At 45.6% G+C, this 14,222-nt stretch overlaps 1 protein-coding gene across 6 annotated transcripts in view; it reads left to right on the forward strand.

Annotated features, from left to right (window-relative positions):
* Nucleotides 1-14,222, forward strand: part of SFSWAP (splicing factor SWAP) — an 89,533-nt gene that overhangs the window by 44,087 nt on the left and 31,224 nt on the right. For all 6 annotated transcript variants that reach the window (XM_082353225.1, XM_082353221.1, XM_082353223.1 and 3 more), the window contains 3 exons: nucleotides 44-215; nucleotides 7,466-7,696; nucleotides 8,795-8,985. In XM_082353225.1, the coding sequence (XP_082209351.1) occupies nucleotides 44-215; nucleotides 7,466-7,696; nucleotides 8,795-8,985 (594 nt within the window). The remainder of the gene's footprint in view (nucleotides 1-43; nucleotides 216-7,465; nucleotides 7,697-8,794; nucleotides 8,986-14,222) is intronic.

Consider the following 14,222-nt stretch of genomic DNA (forward strand, 5'->3'; position numbering starts at 1 on the left):
CGTTTCCGATGGAGCAGTTCACAGTCACGCTTACCCTCTGCAGGCTGTGTCAGCACCGGAAGAGGCTCCTGCAGAGTCTGCTCCTGAAAAGCCGAGTGACGCTGGGGAGGATAGTGTGTCTGAAGACGTGGCCGACGCAGGGGGCAGAGGTGGCTCCTCGGGGAAGAAGGAGGCGGCGTGCAGCAAAGCCGTCCCTGACGGGAAGCTGGTGAAAGGTACGCTGCCCTCGCTACCGAGGGTTCCGGTTTTGACCTGGTACCTCACAGGTGTCACTTCAAATTAGCAAGGAAGAACGCTGGACCGCTTAAGGTCAGGTGCCTTTAGCCACAGGACAGGAGGAAATGGCTGCCCCTTTTAAGTTGCTGTTATTAATAAAACTTGCTTACTTCATAGTACTTTCCTGATTTCGGGTTTGGGGTCATTTGGATATAAGCTCATCTTAGGTATGCGTTTGTTTAACAGCCTGTTCTAGCAATTTAATGGAAATGTTTAGAATATTTCAAATAATGTTTTGTACCCCCCCTCCTTGGACTTCTGAAACTATATGCAAACTAGTGCCAGTGGAATTAGTTTTCTTTATTTGTTAAGGCAAGTCCCTTGAGGGTCTCTACCAGGCGGTATTCCACTCGCTCCGTTTCAGTTACCTACTCTTATGTTCTTGGGAGGAGTTTTTCGTCTACCAGGACAGACATACATGAAAAGAGCAAATATAAATACATAGAAAGAAAAAAAAAGCTGACACAGGCACGTTAGCAGGGAGCTCTGTGGTTGGACGTGTGAAGAAGCAGTGAGTTGCACCAGGTGGGAATGAGAAGGGCTGTGCAGGGGGAAGGGGGCTCCCAGAGACAGAGGCGCTCCCAGGCGGGACGGCGTGGCCTGAGCCGTGTGGCCTGTTCAGAGACGGGAAGTGGTCTGAGGGACCCGGGTGTCAAGGGGGGCACACCTGCCAAGGTAACCATGGCCAGCTCGTGGGGCTCTGCCTTCCTGGCGGGTCCCGGGGCTTCCAGCAGGGGCAGCACACCTTACGGCTTAGATCAGAGGAATCCCTTTATGCAGTATGGTGAGTGTGTGAAGGGATCGAGGCAGAGAAGCCGTGCGGGAGGTTCGGGGTGGCACTGGTGGCCTGAAGTGGAGGAGGGGTCGTGGCCGGGCGGTGCAGGAGCCAGTGCCCGGGTTGAAGGAAAGGCAGAGGAGATGCAGGATGGGCGGATGGGCCAGGATTGCAGGAAGGCCTTTTCTGTGCGTACAGATGCCTTTTCTGATACAAAGATGGCGATCAGGAGTAACCAAAATGACCCAGGCGGGTAACTGGGAAACTTCAGTGGTTTAGGAAAGCATGGAAGTACCCGTGAGCCTCTCAGTCCGGGAGGTCACCTGAGCACACGTGTTTAATCCCTCACCCTTCCCAGCCGCCTTCATCTCTCATTGGAATAACCAAAGGAACGTATTAGTAAGGAGAGAGTAAAAACAGTTACTGCTCCAGAAGCAGGGGGAGGTACTGTGCATGTTTAAGAAGGCCCAGCCAGCCCACCTGGACTTCAGTTCATAGGAAAGAGCAGGACATTTGGGGACTCGGTGGCAGGGACCCCAGGGGATCCCACTGTCAACCCAAGAAGGGGGCGGGCAGAAGGCCAGAACCACCAGGAGCATCCAGGGGGCAGCGGGCCCCAGCAGGGTGTGGTCGGGGCGCAGTGGGCCAGCCCCACGTGGAGCGCCCTCCGCGCTCCCGTGAGCAAGCGCCCTGGGATTTGGCAGACGAAACAGCACTCGCCGCTTCCCTCGTCGTGCCCTCTGAGCCTGAGGCGCCCGAGAGCTGCGGATGTCCGACAGAACCCACCCCGCCCTCAGCTCCGTCAGGGTGAGGATGAGGAGACAGAGAGTCACAGCTCCTGCAAAGAGGCAGGAGTTCAGAAGGACACGATCTGAGCCTCGGAGCATGTGGGCACCTTGGAAGCAGTTACTAAGTGACAGGAAAATTCTTTTAGTCTCTGATTCTTATTCTCACAGAGTTAAAGATACTGTAAAATCAGTGCAACCGATAATCTGACATCTGGAAAAGATTGTTTAGAAAAAGATTGCCAAATTTTAAAATATAATAAAAACACTAAAAATCAGATTGGGTGAGAAGACAAATTCAAAATTTTCCTCAAATTTCCAAAGAAAAGAACAGAGATGGAAGAAAAAGCATCCAGATGGGAAAATAGACACGTTGTCCTTCACGGGGAAGAAAAAGCAGGCTGGCACATCAGATGTGTATCTCTGGCATTAAATGCCAGGTAGTTAAGATCTATCTGAAATTTTGAATGAAAAGTATTCTGAATGCTGGAGCACAAAGATTCTTACAGACATGTCAATGCCCTGAAATTAATCAGTCAAAGAAGGTGAGGACAATGAGAATATTATCCAAAAATTATCAAATGCAGTGAAAACTTAGAAGAAAAATCTATAACCTCATATGCTTATGTTGGTAAAGAAAAAGTAAAAACAAAACAAGCATTCAACTCAAGAACCTGGGAAGAAACCTTATATAAAATGCATGTCAGAAAAGCAGAAAAGGAGAATCAATAAAAATCAAAGCAGAAATGGGTGAGGATATAATAAAAGACCAGTAAAACTTACCTTCATTGTACAAGTTTAATACAGAAAAAAAGCAAATGCACAGCATAATGAGAGAGAAAACATGGTTATTTTTTAAGTACACGAGAACAATATATTTAACTAAATTTGAATAAATTTGAAAATAACTGAAAAAAATTTTCTAAGAAAATATATTGATAAATTGCTAAGACTATCTCCAGAGAGGCAGTAAAATGACAGATCTATAGGCCTGAAAGAATTTAGAAAACATTGGTCAGTGAAATACCTCTAAAAGCAGGCAGGCCAGGACAAAGTCAAAGTCAAGGTAACTTCCCTCAAGAAAGAGAAAAACCTGTCTGATTAAAGCTACTCCAGAGCCCAAAGATGGAAAGTTAGGAAGCTCTCCAGCCCTAGTACCTTAACCCCATAAAGCTTAGCAGTCTGCAGGCCAGGACCCCTGGGAAACCCAGATGTTAGCACCTCAGATGGAAGCAAGCTTGGAGTGAGAGTGAGAGCAGGTATGAGCAGGTGGGGTTCCTTGCAGCCGTCCCAGTGCGGCATCCCACGAAAAATCCCCAAGTACAGTCTTATCTTGCTAACAGATGCTGGAAAAGCACCAACATTTCCTGAGATTTTTATGATAAAACTTCCCTGGTATGACAGTAATTGATGTTGGAGAAACAGGCTCTCCATTTTGAAAAAAATAAGACTCTTAGGTTACCTCTGACAATTATAGTGATTCCAGATAGATTTAAGTGTTTAAACGTAAAAAATAAAATCATAAAGTAGAAGAAAATAAAGGTAATTTTTTTCTAGTCAGAGTGGAAAGGATTTTCTAAGAATTGAAGCCATGAATGATAAAGAAAGATAGGTCTAATGGGAACTGGGCCTGTATAAAGTTGAAAGACAAATGTCAGGATGGCAGTGATTGCTAATATAACAGAAGATAAAGGTCAAAATCCTTGCTATAGAAAGAGCTCTTGTAAATCAGTAAGAAAAGTCACTGCAGTAGAAAAACAAAGGGCATGAAAAGATAGTTCACAAAAGAAGGAAAACAGTTGGTCAGTGAATAAACTTTTTTTTTTTTTTGGCTGCATCCGGTCTTTGTTGCTGCACGCGGGCTTTCTCTAGTTGCGGCAAGCGGGGGCTACTCTTCGTTGTGGTGCGCAGGCTTCTCATTGTGGTGGCTTTTGTTGCGGAGCACAGGCTTCAGTAGTTGCGGCACGCGGGCTCAGTAGCTGTGGCTCGCAGGCTCAGTAGGTGTGGCTCATGGGCTTAGTTGCTCTGCGGCATGTGGGATCTTCCTGGACCAGGGCTCGAACCCGTGTCCCCTGCACTGGCAGGCAGATTCTTAACCACTGCACCACCAGGGAAGTCCTAAACTTTTACAATATATCCTCCCTAACAAGATACTGTTCTTTGCCTCCAATTTGGTAAATTGCCTCCAATTTAGAAAGTAACAGAGAGGGTGCGAGTGGCAGGACCCTCACTCACGCGTTGTCCTTGGAGTGTTGTCGGTAAGGCCCCTCCAGGGGAGAGCCCGATGATGGGGACCAAACCCTAAATGCAGATGCCCTCCCACTCCTAGAAACGTCTGGCTCACCAGGACGTCTCTACCAGGTGCTCCTCCCAAGGCCTGTGGGCTTTTAAAAATAAAAAATTGGGAACCATCATGGGAGACTGAAATCAATTGGCATGTCCATACTAAGAAATATTATTGCCATTTATTAAAATGATGTATGTTGACATAGAAAGATGTCTACACTTTTTCTATGGAAAGGTGTCGCTTACTAAGTGAAAACAGCAGGCTATAAAACTATAAAGTATGGTCCCGTTTTTCGTGTGTTGGTACACATGCACACGTACGTGCCTCGGAACCATTGTGTTCACATCATTTCTTTCCCGTATCTGAATAGCAGCTGGTCTTTCATTTTGTTCACCTGTGTTTCCAACATTTCCCATGGAGAATATATATTACCTTAGAAGTTAAAAGTTAGCAATGAAACTTGATACCTTAAGCAAGGAAGCATATTTGATGTGGAAGGTGGAGGGCGGGGCACCGTCGGCTCACTCACGAGTGTTTCCTGAGCACAGGCTACTCTGCATCAGTGCGCACCGGGGCCACGTTAGTCCTGCGGTCTTGCCCGCTCCAGGCTCCGGGGTAACCAGACCACACACACAGCACAGAACGTCAAGAGTGGCGTGAAGGAGAGAGGCCGGGCAGGGCCTGTCTGAGGAGAGGCTTCATTTGAGATGAGACAAGCAAGAAAGCCAGGCATGGAAAAAGGATCACGGCTCCAGGCAGAAGGCAGGGCGGGGCTGGAGGGCAGTGCGGAAGGGAGGAGTGGGAGAGGAAGGGAGGAGTGGGAGAGGAAGGGAGGAGTGGGAGAGGAAGGGAGGAGTGGGAGGGGGGGGCCCCTCCACAGCTGCTGTTCATCCCTAACACAACAGGAAACCGCTGAAGGCTGTAGGAGGTGCTTTTCACGTGTTGAGATGTGACTTGCAAATAAGGTTCCAGGTAGAAGCAGTAGTTGTGTAATTGAATAATTCTACAAAGAAAATAGTTCCTGATCCCCTGCTTTCTGGCTGAGCTATGCTGGGAAGGTTACTTGACCTTTTTAGCCTCAGTTTCCTCATCTGTAAATGGGGAGGCCTGATAGTCTCTGTCTGCTCCGGGGCTTGCAGATGTTAAGTGAGGTGAGGCATGGAGACTCTGCACGTTAGTCAGTTCTTTTATTACGCCACTATTTTTTTAATATAAATTTATTTATTTTTGGCTGCTTTGGGTCTTCGTTGCTGTGCGCGGGCTTTCTCTAGTTGTGGCGAGCGGGGGCTACTCTTCATTGCAGTGCGCGGGCTTCTTGTTGCGGAGCACAGGCCTTAGGGCTCACGGGCTTCAGTAGTTGTGGCACATGGGCTCAGTAGTTGCAGCTCGCGGGCTCTAGAGCGCAGGCTCAGTAGGTGTGGCGCACGGGCTTAGTTGCTCCACGGCATGTGGGATCTTCCCAGACCAGGGCTCGAACCCATGTCCCCTGCATTGGCAGGTGGATTCTTAACCACTGCACCACCAGGGAAGTCCCTAAATCACTTTAATGTATGTATCGAACAGTGATGCTGTTTGGCACTGTATTCGACATGCATTAAACTGTGTTCCAGAAGTTTTCATTTTAATATACTTGTTGATTGCATATTTTTTAATTCGGAGGAAGAGATTGGGAGTAATTGTTTTAAAATTATTTTGTGATATAATACTTTAGCCCAAGTTAACTTGAGTAATTTTGATTAACATTTAACTGAAGTTTTCTTTTCTATGTTTCTTTGAGTCTATTCTTAAAGAGACCATATTACTAGAGGCTATAAAGGGTTAATATTATGGAAGTTGTTTCTTATGGAGAATTTCACACAAGTACAGAGACAGAGCCTGGTGTAACAGTCCCACCCCGCACGTGCAGTTCTCAGCACCCAGCTCCCGTGGCCGACGCAGGGCAAATCTGAGAACTCTCAGTCCAGCCCACCCCCAGGACGTTCTGAGGCAGATCCCAGCATCATGGCATTTTATACATCAGTGTGATCGCATTTATCTCCGAAAGATAAGGGCCGTTCTTAACATAACCGCGGTAAAATGGTTAATATTGACTCTCCTAGCAAAGTGTATTTTTCACCCCATGTTATATCTTTGTTTGGGGGTTGTTAGGAAGGTAGACCTCAGCGCACCACATACAGTGCAAGTGCATAGCGTTGCATAATCAACACAGAGACTGATTTTGCCCCCTTTTCATTCTGACTTATAAAATATCACTTTGCTAACATTTAACATCTTGGGGTGTGCTATGTAGCTTGAGAGATTATTGATGAGAGATGATGATATGTCAAAGATCTGGGTTATTTACCAGCTTCAAGTCACACTTGGGTTTGGAACCTTAAAATGCTGAAAGTGGAGAAGCCCGGGGGGGCGCGGCCAGCTGGGTGAGCTCACCTCCACAGTTATAGCCACATCAGAACCTGCCTTCAGTAACCTGGATCCACTTCCCTCTCAGAGTCAGCCCGTTTGCGCTGCACTTGACGTTGCCCTTCACTGTGGTTTACTTGAATAACTTTCATCAGTAATAACACATGGTTTTTAAAAATAAAGCATCTCATTACAACCAGTTAGGTGTTGTTAAGAGCTGTTTACCATAGTCTGAGGAGGAAGGGAATCAGTGAGTGAGTGTTGAGTAGATGGGGGGAAGGGGAAGAAGATTGTTTCCTTTTGGGCCTTTGTATTTCTCTTAAATTAAAATTTCCAAATATTCTAGGAGAGAAAAATTGAACCACCTAAATTTTTGTTACACTAGGTTTAAAATTTTCTTGAAGGTGCAGAGAATAGTCTGACCTAACGCCTAGCACACAGTAGGCACCCAGTCAAACGTTTGCTGAATAAAGGAACAGATTCTGCAGCTTGCTCTTGTAAGAAAAGGTTACCTTATATGGTTGGGAGTTTTTAGAAGTACCTTTTAATAGTGGAGTCCCATCATATGCTTACTTCCGCAAACTCAGCAATGTGCTGAGCCCAGAAAAAAAAGGAAAACACCAACAAAAATTGACCATTTGCCCATGGAGTGACCCCAGCTGGCGCTCAGCGTGTGCATCCTGACGTGGCCCGAGATGGAGCCGGTGCTCTGCCTTCCCCTGCATCGGGCTCGGCACGTGTGACGTCCTTTCAAATGCCCTCTGACCTCACAGGCACTGCCTGCTGCCCCTAGACCCTCCCTCTGCGTAAGATGTGGCTCCACTCGAGACGTTGCTCCCACCAGCTGATGCTCATGTGGATGGTGGGGCCCGTGAAGGTTTCTGCTCTGTGCTTCCAGTTACTTAAAAATGTATTACCATTTTCACCTTTTCTCAATAGCTTCATTTGCTCCAATAAGCTTTGCAATCAAGGCCAAAGAAAATGATCTACTTCCCCTGGAAAAAAATCGTGTTAAGCTAGATGATGACAGTGATGATGATGAAGAAAGCAAAGAAGGCCAAGAATGTTCTAGTAGCGCTACAAACACTAACCCGGCAGTTGCCCCACCCTGTGTAGTTGTTGAGGAGAAGCGGCCTCAACTTACCCAGGAGGAGCTAGAAGCAAAGCAAGGTTTGTCGATATGTTTTAAACTTCTTAAAAGAAAAGTGCATAAATACGATATTAACCTGCTAAGCAGAGCCTCCAGCCTTTGGAAATCAGGAGCGCCGGGGGCCGTGTGCTGTTCTTGCCCCTCTGAGAAGCGCTGTGGGGCGAGGGGCACAACTGCTCCTTAAGCTCGGATGCAGTGCCCGCGGCGATTTGTTTTCAGAGCATAAGCTGAGGGTGGCCGAGAAGGCTCTAATGGCAGCCTTGGGGCAAACGCTCGGCCTGTGCGCCCAGCTCGGGCTAGTGTTCCGAGCTGGGAGACGCCTCTTTGTGAGGCCGTCTCCCTGCAGGAGCATCGGACCCTTGAAGGTGCTGGGGCCCAAGCTGCTTTTCAGGCTGTGGCTCGTCTTCAGGGGTCACGGTGTGGCCACCGCTTGCCCCTGACGCATGGCTGGCAGTGTTTGTGGGGAGCATCGTGTCGTGTTCTGTCCCTCCTCCAAAATAAATTCTATTCTGCTCTCACTAAAGCAGTGAATTAACAGTTGCGTTTGCAGTTTTTATCTGTTCTAACTGGTTTTGTGAATTAATTTTTCTGTGTATACACAAACAGAGCACGCAGCATTGCTGGAAGGTAACCCTTTAACCACAGGATGCTCTGCTCTCGGGAACTAGCATTGTGCTGCTCTCCCCGGGCACACCTGTGTTCACGCATGTGTACCTAAATCTGCGTTTATTGCGTGTGAACTGAACAGTGTGTCAGATCATTTGGAATAAAACACTTTTCATGGTGTTCCTTATCTGGTAATTTGGGCACATGTTTATGAGAACCATTCCAAGGTTTTCATCATTTCAGGTTTCACTGCTGTGGAATCCCATCAACTTTCTGACTTTGATTTTGAAAGTAAAATATGAGAAGTACCAATAGTGAGCATTATAAACTAATTCTCTGAGAATTCTGTTTGCCCGATTTGTTGACCTTTCCTGAAACCTGTATCATATTCATGTTTTAAAATAACTGCATTATATTTCATGACCCTTTTACTGCCCATGAAAATTAAGATAGCAAGATATTTATGCAGTACTGCTTGCTCTAAACATCTTTCTTTCTGTTTATTCCTTAAGCAAAGCAAAAGTTGGAGGACCGACTGGCAGCGGCTGCCAGGGAGAAGCTTGCCCAGGCGTCTAAGGAATCAAAGGAGAAGCAACTTCAAGCAGAACGTAAAAGGAAAGCAGCTTTATTTTTACAAACCTTAAAAAATCCTCTGCCAGAAGCAGAAGTCGGGAAAGTGGAAGAAAATCCTTTCAACGTAGAGGTAAGTTAAACAAGAGTCCACGTCTGTGTTCTGGGCAAAGCGCGGTTGGTAAAAGTACCTGAGTGTGGATTCCTCTGGCCACTCAGCTCTCGAGCCTGCACGAAGGCTGTGAGCAGACCCCGCTCTTCTGCCACGTGGGATCGCGTGCTTTTCCGGGCAGACCTCGGAGATACCATGGTTTCGGTTCCAGACCATGGCAGCGAAGTACACCACACGCATGTCTTGGTTTCCCAGTGTGTATAAAAGTTATGCTTACATTATACTGTAGTCTATTAAGTGTGCAATAGCATTATGTCTGAAAAATATATACATACCTCAATTTAAAAACCCTTTATTGCTAAAAAATGCCAACCATCATCTGAGCCTTCAGCGAGTGGTAATCTTTTTGCAATAGTAACATCACTGATCATAGATCTAATAATGAAAAAGTTTGAAACATTACGAGAATTACCAAAATGTGACACAGAGACATGAAGTAAGCAAATGCTGTTGGGAAGGTGGCCCTGATAGACTTGCTCGACGCAGAGTTGCCACAAACCTTCAATTTGTAAAAAAACAAACAAACAAAAAAACACGGTATCTGTGAAGTACAATAAAATGAGGTCTGTGTACCGTGGAGCTGGGGTCAGGAAGAACCTGATGAAGACTCCCTGAAAGCACATACACACCAAGTACTGGGTGCAGCGTGAGAGACGCGGGCCTCTGGGCCCAGGCTGGGGGCCCGTGCTTCGCGGTGAGCCTCCCAGGAGCCGCGGGAGAGCTTCGCCTGCGAGGGCCGCAGCGGGCCGGGATAGGCTCGCCAGAGCACTGGTGCTCCTGCCACAGCAGCGGCCCTTGGGCTCACACTGACGGCCAGGAATCTTACTCAGGGGTCTGTGTTAATAGCAGCACTTTACTTAAAAAGAAAAGTAAGATATGGTTACCGTCGTCTTCTCTTAAAGGGGTCAGATCCTCACAACTCTTTCCTAAGCTGTAGAACCAGAGCTTAGCCCCCGGCCCATTTCCTCCCTTCAAATGGCAGTGGGGCGTGGGGCGTTGGACTGCTCAGAACACGGCCTGCCCCGCTTCTCCAGGGGTCCCCAAACGTCTTTCGCAGCTGCCTTTTTCCTGTAACGTAGAATGGGTGCTGTGCGTTTTTTACTTTAATTATGTTGACATTTCTGAGCGTCTAAGGCCGTTATTAAAAACTGATTTTTGCTGCATGTAGCCACTGATTTATTTGTTTCTCCATGGAAAGCAGCATTCTAAGTTCAGATTTTCAGCATTCTGTTGAAGGTCGAATCAGCGTTCTCACCTCAGGAGTCAGTCTGAAATTCAAATCTGGCAGGAGACCTCAAAAATAACAGCTGGATCGGACTGGGGAGCACTAGTGCCAGCTTCCGTGAGCGCTTGTGGCCTGCGGGCTGCGCTCTGGCGGGCTGGGTGCTGTTGCCGTCCTCCTGGGCACCCGGCCACCTGCTGGAGCACCAGCCTGGCCGCCTCTGTGCTTCCCCGTGCCGCTTCCGGAGGCGGCCGCCTGGGGAGGCCACAGGCAGGCGGGCCCAGAAAAGCACCTGCAGCCATGCCCTGGCTTTGGGAGCACCTCTGCGCCAGTGCAGGCATGAAAGCACGCAGCCGCTAAGACCGCCACAGATAGAAAAGCGGGGAGAGGCAGAATACAGAACAGCTCCACGTTTATGGCTGCAGCTGTAAAAACATGCATATAGTGCGGGGGGTGGGGGGGGGCAGGAAACTTAAGAAGGCGAGGGAGCTGCCACAATGGGAGGGGTGTGAGTGGGCTATTTTAATTTCCTTTATTGTTTTGATGTCATTTGCGCAGGGAATATAGGGCTTAATTAAAAGGTATCTGCATACATAGATACTGTAACCCATTATGTTACATGGTTGCATCTCTATTTTATAATAAAACTGTGGGGTTTTAGTTGTTGTTTTTTTTAATATCTTTATTGGAGTATAATTGCTTTACAATGGTGTGTTAGTTTCTGCTTTATAACAAAGTGAATCAGCTACACGTATACATATAACCCCATATCTCCTCCCTCTTGCGTCTCCCTCCCACCCTCCCTACCCCACCCCTCTAGGTGGTCACAAAGCACCGAGCTGATCTCCCTGTGCTATGCGGCTGCTTCCCACTAGCTATCTGTTTTACATTTGGTAGTGTATATATGTCCATGCCACTCTCTCACTTCGTCCTAGCTTATACCCTTCCCCCTCCCCGTGTCCTCAAGTCCATTTTCTATGTCTGCGTCTTTATTCCTGTCCTGCCCCTAGTTTCTTCAGAATGCTTTTTTTTTTAGATTCCATATATATGTGTTAGCATACAGTATTTGTTTTTCTCTTTGTGACTTACTTCATTCTGTATGACAGACTCTAGGTCCATCCACCTCACTACAAATAACTCCATTTCGTTTCTTTTTATGGCTGAGTAATATTCCATTGTATATATGTACCACATCTTCTTTATCCATTCGTCTGTTGGTGGGCATTTAGGTTGCTTCCATGTCCTGGCTGTTGTAAATAGTGCTGCAATGAACATTGGGGTGCATGACTCTTTTTGAATTACGGTTTTCTCAGGGTATATGCCCAGGAGTGGGATTGCTGGGTCGTATGCTAGTTCTATTTTTAGTTTTTTAAGGAAGCTCCATACTGTTCTCCACAGTGGCTGTATCAATTTACATTCCCACCAACAGTGCAAGAGGGTTCCCTTTTCTCCACACCCTCTCCAGCATTTATTGTCTGTAGATTTTTTGATGGTGGCCATTCTGACCGGTGTGAGGTGATACCTCATTGTAGTTTTCATTTGCATTTCTCTAATGATTAGTGATGTTGAGCATCCTTTCATGTGTTTGTTGGCAGTCTGTATACCTTCTTCGGAGAAATGTGTCTATTTAGGTCTTCTGCCCATTTTTGGATTGGGTTGTTTGTTTGTTTGATATTGAGCTGCATGAGCTGCTTGTACATTTTGGAGATTAATCCTTTGTAAGTTGCTTCGTTTGCAAATATTTTCTCCCATTCTGAGGGTTGTCTTTTCGTCTTTTTTATGGTTTCCTTTGCTGTGCAAAAAGCTTTTAAGTTTCATTAGGTCCCATTTGTTTATTTTTGTTTTTATTTCCATTACTCTAGGAGGTGGGTCAAAAAGGATCTTGCTGTGATGTATGTCATAGAGTGTTCTGCCTATGTTTTCCTCTAAGAGTTTTATAGTGTCTGGCCTTACATTTAGGTCTTTAATCCATTTTGAGTTTATTTTTGTGTATGGTGTCAGGAAGTGTTCTAATTTCATTCTTTTACATGTACCTGTCCAGTTTTCCCAGCACCACTTATTGAAGAGGCTGTCTCTTCTCCATTGTATATTCTTGCCTGCTTTATCAAAGATAAAGTGACCATATGTTTGTGGGTTTATCTCTGGGCTTTCTATCCTGTTCCATTGATCTATGTTTCTGTTTTTGTGCCAGTATCATGTTGTCTTGATTACTGTAGCTTTATAGTATAGTCTGAAGTCAGGGAGCCTGATTCCTCCAGCTCCATTTTTCTTTCTCAAGATTGCTTTGGCTATTCGGAGTCTTTTGTATTTCCATACAAATAGTGAAATGTTTTGTTCTAGTTCTGTGAAAAATGCCAGTGGTAGTTTGATAGGGATTGCATTGAATCTGTAGATTGCTTTGGGCAGTATAGTCATTTTCAAAGTGTTGATTCTTCCAATCCAAGAACATGGTATATCTCTCCATCTGCTTGTATCATCTTTAATTTCTTTCATCAGTGTCTTATAGTTTTCTGCATACAGGTCTCTTGTCTCCCTAGGTAGGTTTATTCCTAGGTATTTTATTCTTTTTGTTGCCGTGGTAAATGGGAGCGTTTCCTTAATTTCTCTTTCAGATTTTTCATCACTAGTGTATAGGAATGCAGGAGATTTCTGTGCATTAATTTTGTATCCTGCTACTTTACCAAATTCATTGATTAGGTCTAGTGGTTTTCTGGTAGCATCTTTAGGATTCTCTATGTATAGTATCATGTCATCTGCAAAGAGTGACAGTTTTGCTTCTACTTTTTCAATTTGGATTCCTTTTATTTCTTTTTCTTCTCTGACTGCTGTGGCTAAAACTTCCAAAACTATGTTGAATAACAGTGGTGAGAGTGGACAACGTTGTCTTGTTCCTGATCTTAGAGGAAATGCTTTCAGTTTTTCACCACTGAGAATGATGTTGGCTGTGGGTTGGTCATACATGGCCTTTATTATGGTGAGGTAGGTTCCCTCTCTGCCTACTTTCTGGAGAGTTTTTATCATAAATGGGTGTTGAATTTTGCCAAAAGTTTTTTCTGCATCTATTGAGATGATCATATGGTTTTTATCCTTCAGTTTGTTAATATGGTGTATCACATTGATTGATTTGCATGTATTGAAGAATCCTTGCATTCCTGGGGTAAACCCCACTTGATCGTGGTGTATGATCCTTTTAATGTGCTGTTGGATTCTGTTTGCTAGTATTTTGTTGAGGATTTTTGCATCTGTGTTCATCAGTGATACTGGCCTGTAGTTTTCTTTTTTTGTGACATCTTTGTCTGGTTTTGGTATCAGAGTGATGGTGGCCACATAGAATGAGTTTGGGAGTGTTCCTTTCTATGCTATATTTTGGAAGAGTTTGAGAAGGTTAGGTGTTAGCTCTTCTGTAATGTTTGATAGAATTCACCTGTGAAGCCATCTGGTCCTGGGCTTTTGTTTGTTGGAAGATTTTTTTTTTTTTTTAAATAATGGTTTAAGTTGTTTAATTTATTTTTATTTTATTTTATTTTTTTTTTATATTTTATTTTTGGCTGTGTTGGGTCTTCGTTTCTGTGCGAGGGCTTTCTCCAGTTGCGGCGAGCGGGGTCCACTCTTCATCGCGGTGCACAGGCCTCTCACTATCGCGGCCTCTCTTGTTGCGGAGCACAGGCTCCAGACGCGCAGGCTCAGTAGTTGTGGCTCACGGGCCAGTTGCTCCGCGGCATGTGGGATCTTCCCAGACCAGGGCTCAAACCCGTGTCCCCTGCATTGGCAGGCAGACTCTCAACCACTGCGCCACCAGGGAAGCCCTGTTGGAAGATTTTTAATCACAGTTTCAATTTCAGTGCTTGTGATTGGTCTGTTTATATTTTCTATTTCTTCCTGGTTCAGTGTCAGAAGGTTGTGCTTCTCTAAGAATGTGTCCATTTCTTCCAGGTTGTGCATTTTATTGGCATATAGTTAGTTGCTTGTAGTAATC

The sequence above is a fragment of the Balaenoptera borealis genome, assembly GCF_965194805.1.
Source record: "Balaenoptera borealis genome assembly, chromosome: 14".
NCBI lineage: Eukaryota > Metazoa > Chordata > Mammalia > Artiodactyla > Balaenopteridae > Balaenoptera > Balaenoptera borealis.